This window comes from Lupinus angustifolius, chromosome LG10 (genome assembly GCF_001865875.1).
Source record: "Lupinus angustifolius cultivar Tanjil chromosome LG10, LupAngTanjil_v1.0, whole genome shotgun sequence".
NCBI lineage: Eukaryota > Viridiplantae > Streptophyta > Magnoliopsida > Fabales > Fabaceae > Lupinus > Lupinus angustifolius.
In genome coordinates this window covers 8,161,935-8,172,523 of record NC_032018.1, presented here as the reverse complement: position 1 = coordinate 8,172,523, position 10,589 = coordinate 8,161,935, and the positions used below count along the sequence as shown (strand labels likewise).

Here is a 10,589-nt window from a genome sequence, read left to right as displayed (position 1 = left end):
TATATATATATATATTGGATTTTACATTGCGTTATGTTAGTCTATAAAGATAATGATATGTAAAATACATTTTATAGATTAGACGTAGTTTTCATTATGAAAAGAAGAAATATATGTTATTTTCGTAGACAATTCATAATTAGTCGAGAACATGTTAGATATTCTTGTATTTAATGTTATTTTTCACATTAGGAAAATGGGTGTAACACCATCTACCAATTGGGTTGGAAGCCATTTGTGGATATAGAAAAGGAAGACTAAGAAAGGGAATTCATTGATGGGTTCGACCATGACCATTTGTGCTTACTTCTCTAATAGCATTAAACGATTATTAATATATTATTAGATAATAAAGGACTTGAGTTGATTATATAGCATTGATCTTTCTCCTCCATTCAATCTTTGGTGATGTGGGAGTTATTATAATAGTAAATTTCAAGAAAATTCCAACAATTTTCGCTTTGACTAAAATAAATAAATATCACGCTCCATAGTAAATCTACGCATGAATCTCCACCTTGGCGAATATCTCGATCTACCTTGCTCAATGTCTAACTCTCTTTAACGACTCATCCACATAAGAGCATGCTCCCCTTCAACATAAAAGCATTTCCTTTACGATGTTACCAAGATCATAGTTCCCCAAACTTGTAGTGAAGCTTCTCCATATCAGTATAGTCATATAATCGAACACACCGCCTAGTTCCCCACTACTAGGAAGTCATTTAGCACTATGGAACCTCTACATCAATGTTCGCCAACAACTGCCTTCTTCAATACTCAACTCAGCTAAATCATGGAACTTCCTTGAAAAACATCAATAACTATCATAATTGTCTACTCCACAATTGATAAGTGTGAAATTATACTACATTTGCATTGCATTTAACTTGCATTTTAGGACATAATTAGGACTTTAGGATTGTTTTAGCTTTTATTTCTTTTTGTTCGGATTGAGCGGGTGTTTTTAGCTATGTTGTGCAGTTTGGATGGACTAAAGCAAAAAAGAGTAGAGATTGGATGCAAGAAGATTAAATTCAGTGTTGAGGCTATGCGAAGAACAATTGAAGGACCAAAAGAAGTCATATATGTTATATTATATTCCTATTTTTAGATTTGTTTTGTTGGGCTTAACCCAATATTTTTGTAATTAGGATAAATAAGGGTTCTCCCTTTACACTATTCTTTACATTACAATTCTCTAATTTAGAATTTAGGATTCTCTTCTATATCATGAGTGAGTAATTCTCTTTGTTTCTAGGATTGGTGTTATGTCCTTTTACATTCAATAAATAGTTGTTCTTATTTCTATTTCATTGAGTGTTGTGATTTGAATCATTAAACTGAATTTTATTCGTCTGAGTTATCTGACCAACAAATTACACCTCTTAGATACATTGGAGAAGGACCGAGAGGTGAATCCAACTATCCGACCATTCAGTTATTCAAACTAGAATCCTAATTCACGATAGTAGTATTAGGATTCTCGGAGGTTTCTAGAATTCACCTTGGGTTGTTACGAAGCGATTGGATAGAAAGATCCAAGTAAAGGATTTGATTGACAATCGTACCACGAGAGTAAGTGCGACTTCAATTGAGTACACGTGCCGAAACTCGAGAGAGGATGACACATATCAAAAAGCAATTCACCCTCCCAACTTAAAGTTCATGAAAAGGAGCAAAACAAGGATTTGCGAGTGTAAAGGCGGTAACCTTTATCCTGGGAACTCTTCCTAAATTAGATTTCAATCTCTTTTGATTATTTTCATAATTATTCTTTGCAATTGTTCTAAATTCAATTTTATTCCTTATTTGAGTTAATTGTAAATTAATTATTATAATTAAATGAGTTTTTCAGTTCTCGTGTGATCAATATTTTATTACTTGACGACATAATCGTGCACTTGCGATTTGCCCTATCAATGTTCGTCAACAATCACCTTCTTCAATACTCATCTCAGCTAAACCATGGAACTTCCTTGAAAAACATAAATAACTATCATAATTGTCTACTCCACAATCATTATTCAAAAACAACTATCATACTCTACCTTAAGGAGTACTCCCACATAACACACATTGCATCAATGTCAATCAATGCTCATGTTACACCCTTGTACCCAAGCTAATACTCATGTCACACCTTGTATCTCTATCAATGTTCATGTTACACCTTGCATCCAAGTGAATATTCATGTTACACCCTTCATCAATGTCAGTCAGTGCTTGTTTTCTCTCGTGAATTCACTAGCAATTAACATCCTTCAACAAGGCGCTACGGAAACACTATAAAGATTCATTATTTCTCTACTCATATGAGATCATCATCTCCGAAAGGTGGAGAGATATTGTCAACACTTATCTCAAAAAGCCCAATGCTTCACCTAGGTTCAAATCCAAGACAAGGATTTCTAGGCTTCTGGATCCAAAACGATCATGATCCCGACCATGGTCTCATCGTGTTTCCTTCAACTCAACTGGTCTATTCTCGCATAGTACCTTTGACAGACCTTGTATGTCGAACATATCTTTCACCCTCCATTGCCACAGACCAAGTTTACAAGTTCCATGGAACTTCTCCACCATGAATTTAGCATCTCAATTAAGAGGCATCTGCCCATTGGCTCTAATACTAATTGTTGCACAACGTTGGCCACAACAGTCAAATAAGGTCAAGAAATAAATAAAAGAGATAAAGACAAAATATTTGTTAACAAGGTTCGACCAATTGTTACGTCCATGTAATCGCTTAACGACTACCAATATATTATAAAAGATTATAATTGCAATCTCTAGCACACCTATGGGCACAAGGCTCAAATGTACGTCTAATTGGTATAAGTTATAACCAGAAATTTGCATTCAGTATATAGCATTGGTTATCTCCTATATTCAAATATTAGGCAATATAAGACTTCATATAAAAATATATTTCAACCATACTAACAACAACATTTAATGTAAGTTTTTAACTTTACCTGTCTGGATTTTATGCCTAAAGCTCATGCAATTACATACAAGTACCTATGTATTATTCTTGGGGGAGCAGATATTTTCTCCCGAGATGTATAACAATCTATGTATTATTTCATTCTCATTCGATAGAAAATATAAAATTAAGATATATTTAACTCATGTTTTACTTTTCTTATCAATGAAAAACGAGTGGTACATGATTAATACAAACTTTGAGATAACATATGTAACTCCCAAACCGTCTAAATCTTACTTGCTTATGCAAATGCAATTCAAGCCTCCTGGATTTTGGGTATACACTAGCATACCAAGAATCTGTAAGAAGAATACAATCAAATTTGAAAATATATGCTGATCAACAAGCATCATCATAGATAAAGAACTTATCATTGATCCCTCAGTTAAATTAGGATTTACTGCTCCAGAAAAGAAAATCCCCCTTCTCTTACTACTCTTCTCATCTCAGGTTGGTGTAGAAAATCTTTTTCCCTGTCAAATTTACTATGTTCAGCCTTGACTTTCTTTGTCAGAGTATCAAGTTCCAACTGATTTTTCTCTAACTCTGTCATCTGGCCATCTGTTAATTGTTTCCCAGAAATCCATGCCTGAAGCATTTTTTCCGTCATCGGTTCCGGGAGAAAGCCCTTCTCCTGCATCTCGATGTAATATCTGTTTGCTTCCTCCAGCTTTCCATTCAGAAATAACCCATGAATCCGTACAATATAAGAGCTACGGTCATGGCCAATTCCACCTTCCCTCATTAAATTCCATACCTTGAAGACATCGTCAAGCTGGCGCCAACGGCTAAACTTTCTGATTAACATTATGTAGGTCTCAATAGTTGGAGAGCAACCCAGCTTTCTCATGTTGTCTAAAATCCCATATATTTCTTCCTTGGTCCTTAACATGCGTAGGAAAGCATGAAAAGTCTGAATTGTAGGTGATAGACCCCGTTTCAACATCTCATCAAAAAATTCTTCGGCCTGATCTAATTTGCGAGCTTTGCAGAGAGGCTTGATCAGGGAGTTGTAAGTAACAACATCTGGAGTAACATTGTTTTCTTCCATTGTTCGAATGAGATTGATAGCTTCTTTCACAAGCTTACTCTTTGCAAGAGCGTGAATGACCGCATTATAGACCTTCCTATCTGGAGTGATATTCCTTTTCTTCATTTGGTCAAACAACCTGAGCACCTTGTAAAGTTTAGATGTTTTTGAATAGCAAGATATGATACTTGCATAAGAGACAACATCATGTTGGATTCCTCTTTTGCTCATCTCCTGCCAAATTCTTTCTGCGTGACGTGTGCTAACAATCAAATTACACCATCCATTCAGAATAATGTTAAAGCTTTTGGTGTCAGATGGGAATACATTTTGGTTGCAGAACAGAAGGTGCTCAGCATCTTGCACATTCTTGTACCGGCAAAGGGCAGAAAGAAGGCCTTGAAATTCTTCCAGTCCAATTTGAAAGTTAAACCGTTTAAGAGCATAGAAAGTATTTATAGCCCTTCCAACATCATGTACAGCACAGTATTTCCTGATCATAATCAAGAGAGTTTGCGGGGTTACAAGCGAAGGACCTGTTCTACCTCCTCTCATTTCCTCAATTAAGCTCCAAGCAGTATCAAACTTCCTCATCTTGCCGAGGATAGAGATCATTGAATGGTACTCGCGAATGGAATGAGCATACCCTTTTTGCTTGCCAGCCCACAAGAAAAAAGTGAAAGCTGTTTCCCAATCATTGCGAATTCTCGAAAGGACCTCCACAACCAGCTCCAAGGATGTCCTAACACTGCAATGCTCAAGCTTACGCTTAATTTCAGATGGACCAGAACCCGGTTCATGAAATATATCCAAAATGGTTTTAACATCTTGGGCAAGGCCATCATCTCTTAAATGTAAGAGACTAGTATTGGCATGATCATCATCATTACCATCCTCATCATCATCATTATCGTCCTCATCATCCAATCCTGGCGCAGGGGCATCAATTGATGAAGAAAAGAGCCTGACCGAGAAACTAAATTGTGATGGAGCTGAAAAAGTGTCAGACTTTGTTGACGGGTTCAAGAAATTGGAAGCTGCATTCATCAAGGGCTGCTGAACTCTCTGATAGTGATTAGCATGAAGTAAATGGTAGCTGAGACGTAGTGCCACAGCCGATAAAACATGTACTTTTGATCTAATCCTGATCATGATTGATAAATATAAACCAAGCCTACTTCAGTTTATAAAATTTGGAATGAGCATAAGGTGTTTGAGAAAATGACCCAAAGAAAAGCAATTCAGAATGAATACAAATGTAACTTCATGTACATCAAAAAACAAGCCACGTGTACCGTTGTGTCCAAAAGAATCACAGGTTTCATAGGAATGATTTCCAACGTGCCACACCTTGTTTCTTTGTAGAGAAAATGAGAGAAATTTCCTCTTACTATTCGAAAGAAAAACGTAGACCTCAATGTGTGTTAAGTTAGTGGATTTGGAGTTTGAGACTATTATTGAGTTTTATTTAAATGGACCTATCCATGAACCTTGGCCCACTTTCCAATCATCTCCCGCTGGATGAAGAACCTATCAATGAGTACATGAGAGTTCAATACAGGTATATAAGGTAAAAAATAAAAATAAAAAGTTTGATAATTGTTAATATTATTTTATTGAAAAATAATTAAAAATTGGGCCACTGGAATGTTATTTAAGTCATATCTCTGTACAATTTTACATATAAGTTGTTGGTCTAGTGATGTAAGGTTTCATTAGATCTATAAGATGACTAAAAGGTTAAGGGTTTGATTTCTGTGATCGATACTTGTTGGAATTAGCAGTCAGACACCCAAAAGGGATTAATTCCTTAAACCTAAAGGGTAAAAGGATATCATTGGTAGTACCAAAAGAATCTCTAAACAATACTTGAGGGAAAATTTATAAGGTTGATTTGTGTGGTAAAATGGGAGAAAAACTATCATCGTCAAGAATTTATTTTAATTCACCAAACTTCTACAAAAACCTTTCCAGATATGTTCTTAAAATAGATTTCGAAAATATGTTTATGAAAGAAACACTTAAGAATTATCTTAGGAACATGTTTCTAGACGCATACCAATTGTTTTGTGTTTATTAAAAGATTTCAATATTATTTTACTACCTTATTTTGATTTTAGTTTTGTTTTTTCTAAAGATTTTAATTCATGTGTTTTTAGTCAGTTTCCGTTTTGGTCATCATTCTTGTTGATCTTAGTTTTGATTATACTAACATGAAAGAATATTAAATACTTAGAAAAAATGGTTACTATTCTTGTTGATTTTAGTTGTTTTTCCAGGATTTAGTCCCTCTACTACGTATGTATTTTCTATCCAAAGTTGACGATAATAGCTAAAATCAAAACAACTAAAAATGTAGCCCCTCTAAGTATTTCAATGTTAATTTTTGATGTAAAATGACTTGTATAACATCTTTTACTCTAATTTTTTTTATTTAAGAGTATTTTTTTTCAATAATCAATTTGATGGAACATGGATTGTTAAAACCATAATGGAGAACTTTTGGGTGTGAAATCTAAAAAACTCCTAAGTCCCAAATAGAAGAGTTTTGAAAAAAAACAACTCCCAAGTCCTCTACCGGAGAGATGAAGAACTTGGAAAAAAATTCATGTTATAAATAGAGGTTTTCTCCCCTCATTATAACTCGCCCCAAGTTGAATGCGCTTTCATTCAACTTTTTCTTTCTCCCTCATATTTTCCGCCGATACATTTCCGGCAAACTTCTCCCCTTTCTTTCCGTGGTACTAAGAAATGGCACATGCAGCCATATTGTGGGAATTTCGAGAACTGACACTAGTTGTCAATATCGAGGGAAAAGAATTGACACGGGTAGCCATATTGTGGACATTTCGAGAACTGACACTAGTAGTTAGTATTGTGGAAAAAGAATTGGCACAAGTAGCCATATTATGGGTATCTTGAGAATTGACACTAGTAGCCATATTGTGAAAAAAGAATTGGTTCAGGTAGCCATATTGTGGGTATTTTTAGAATTGGAAGTAGTAGTCATATTGTGGCTTTTCGAGAATTGGCACTGGTGGCCATATTGTGATGGGTGTATTCGAGGTCGGTTCTTATAGTGCAATAAGAATTCGGTAACAGGGATCTTGACTGTTTTATCCTATGATGGTGTGGTTGATAGTCTGCTTGCACATTTTTTGCAGTGCCACGAAACGTCTTAAAGAGAGCGACCTGGTCATGACTCAACCAGTAAGTATTATTTCGTGCCCTTTATAATTGTTGCAAGCTAGGGTAACAACAATTTTAAGACGATTTTACTGCAATGACATTCGTAGATAATATTACTAGACCGAACAACTATGGCTTGAAAAAACCATTTCGGTTTAATGGGACAAATTTCAAACGTTAGCAACATAAGATGAAATTTTTCCTCACTATGAGAAAAGTTGCACACGTTTTGAAAATCAATGTCCTAATGCTACTACAAAAAGCTGGAAAAAAAGGATAAACTAACTATTAATATAGCTCTATAAGATGAAAATGATTACATGTGTAATAATTTCATTATGAATAAGTTGTTAGATGATATATATGATTACTATAGCTCATATAAGCTTTTCAAATTAATTTGGTATGCACTTGATAAAGAAAGAAATATGATACCGAGGAAGGTAAAATAAAACAATGATGTTAGCCACTACCCCACACATCATATGACTGATAATAAATCAGTAGAGTCTCAATCATATGAGATACATAGAATTACTCATGAAATCATTTCTGATTGTATGGCCCTAGAGAGTTAAACTCAAAGAGCCTATAAATGTATATTCATTGGGTATGGTGTAAACAACAAGACGTACATGTTTTATGACCTTAACGCAAAAGTGATCATTTTGTCTAAGAATGTTGACTTCAATGAAGAGAAATTCCTTTTTAAATTGAGGAATAGTGGGTACACATCAACTAGTCACATACTTGTGATTAGAGATAGTGATAAAAATGAAAGGTTTGAAATAGAACCTAAAAAAGTAAGAGAACAAGAATTGCTAGAGAGTATAGACCTGATTATATTGTCTGTATATTGGGGGAGAATTCATCAACTTTCCAAGAAGTTTTGACTTCTTTGGATGCAAATTTGTGGCAAGAAGCCATAAATAATGAGATGAACAATTTATCGTCTTACAAGAAATAGACTATTTTAGTTTAATTAACTATGAAAGTTGAGATGATAGCACTAGCAACAGCTAGTGAAGAAGCGAGTTGGCTGAAAAACTTGCTTATAGAGATTCTCATATGGGAAAACTGATATCAGTTGTGTTGATCCATTGTGATAGTATCGCGACTATTGCAAAAAGTGAGAACCACTTTTATAACGGTAAGAAACGACAAATTCGTTGTAAGCACAACACTATTAGAGAGTTACTCTCTATAGAGGTGTTAGAGTGAATCATGTACGCACTGAGAATAACTTGTTGGAATTTCTGACAATTTGTGGGTCACAAATATAATTCTATAATTGTGTTATGGTCATTATGTAATTAGCCAATATATAAAATGATCTTCAGTAATTAATTTGGTGGCTAAGGGCATATGTGTCATGAAATATTATAAGTGTAGATACCTTCAGGCAATTTCTGATTTGATGAATGGACTGAATCAGAATTATGATTTGTAGAGCGACGGATTTTGTTGAGTAGGCTGATGAGAATAAAGGGAATTGTGTCCTTATACTTTGTACAATAAGGTTTTATGTTATTATTAAGGATCTCACTAAAGTTAAGTAGGACCAGTTGAAAATTGACATGTACAGATCATATTCATGTGATTTTCATGCTACACATTTCATGATGAATCTATGTCATTTAGTTGTGTCAATGTTGGTGATCATTGTTGAATTAGTCATGATTGATATGGCGAAATTCACTGTGATTCTATATGGAGACAAGACTAATGGACGAGATAATTTGGGTATGCCTGAGTCATAAAGGCAATATTTAAGCGCGCAATAAGGATAACACGTACGAAGAATCATATGTGTGACTAGTGGGAGACTGTTAGAATTTATGACAATTTATGGGTCACAAATATAATTCTATAATTGTGTTATGGTCATTATGTAATTAGCCAATATATAAAATGATCTTCAGTAATTAATTTGGTGGCTAAGGGCATATGTGTCATGAAATATTATAAGTGTAGATACCTTCAGGCAATTTCTGATTTGATGAATGGACTGAATCAGAATTATGATTTGTAGAGCGACGGATTTTGTTGAGTAGGCTGATGAGAATAAAGGGAATTGTGAAGAGTTATCAAATATAAGATAACATACCATCGCAATTCCATAAGGGAACCATAAGGCAACAACATCATCAAGCAACACTTAAAAAGAACTTGGCATTCTCATTCCCCTCTAGAGAAGCATAAGGAAAACCATCAAGTGCTCTAACATCTGGAAGATCATCACACCCTCATACCTTCGAGATTCCAAATGGCTAATCAAGGTATGTTCTTCTTCTTCTTCACCATGAAATCAATTGGGGTTTCTTCGGTCTGGATCATGGTTGTTCCATTTGGGTTTATGTATGGGCATAAACATTGTGTTATAGGAACAAAGCCATGATCATTAGGGTTTCCACATTCAATCTAAGGAATATAGTTGGAAAATCTCCAACAAGTGGTATTAGAGCCGTCCTAATTTGATTCATGTGTGAAATTAGGTTTCTTGTTTTTCTTCCCCAAAATCTGGATTGATTTAGGGTTTTGGGTTTTATTTATACCATGGCTCGATTAGGATAGAAATTGATTGTTTTCCATGTATATAGATATAGATTCGAAATGAATCGATGTTTTTTGGTGTTTTCTTGAATTTTTGGGAGGTTTTTCGGAGAAGAACGATGCAGAAATTGCCTTGTTCGTTTTCTGTCGCAGAGCTCTCGCCCAAGCGAGAGCTAAACAGAAGCATTGGCTTCTATTGCGCTCAAGCGAGAGTACCTCGCTCAGGCGAGAGTGTCTCGCCAAGCGAGAGCTAAACAGAAGCATTGGCTTCTATTGCACTCAAGCGAGAGTGTCTCGCCCAAGCGAGAGTGTCTCGCCCAAGTGAGAGCTAAACAGAAGCATTGGCTTCTATTGCGCTTAAGCGAGAGTACCTCGCTTAAGCGAGGGTTCCTCGCCCAAGTGAGAACTGAACATAAGCTTTGTCTTCTATTAAGCCCAAGCGAGAGTACCTCGCCCAAGCGAGAGTCCAATAAGATTTGTGGGGCTTTGGTATCTTTGTGCATTGACTTTAATTGTTTTTTGGTTGTCCATTAAGTTGTCTGTTATTTCAAGTGAGCCAATTGAAGTGAAATGTTGCCAAAGTGACCCCTTTCATGGATATAACTCATGAGGAATATTGGATGTAAGTGTGTATGATTATTCATGCAAGTATTGATTGGCCCAAAGGAAAGTTGATATTTGGCTAAAGATCATACACACCTGTGACTGGTGAATCAATCCAAAGAGGGATTCGTCAGTTGACATGCCTTATTATAAATGTTTGATCATTACAACAAGAGTACCACTTGTAGTTAATATCATTGTCCAAAGACTTGATATTAATGG

At 35.2% G+C, this 10,589-nt stretch overlaps 1 protein-coding gene across 1 annotated transcript; it reads right to left on the bottom strand.

The window, feature by feature from the left end:
* Positions 3,093–5,438, bottom strand: LOC109357699 (pentatricopeptide repeat-containing protein At5g15010, mitochondrial). Its single transcript, XM_019601713.1, has 2 exons — positions 3,384–5,438; positions 3,093–3,314 (listed from the first exon to the last, which is right to left on the bottom strand). The coding sequence occupies exon 1, from the start codon at positions 5,172–5,174 to the stop codon at positions 3,390–3,392; it is 1,785 nt and encodes a 594-aa protein (XP_019457258.1). The 5' UTR covers positions 5,175–5,438; the 3' UTR covers positions 3,093–3,314; positions 3,384–3,389.

Bases quoted from the DNA above. Each gene is read 5' to 3' on its own strand.
- LOC109357699 (XM_019601713.1), bottom strand. From the start codon at position 5,174: ATGATCAGGATTAGATCAAAAGTACATGTTTTATCGGCTGTGGCACTA.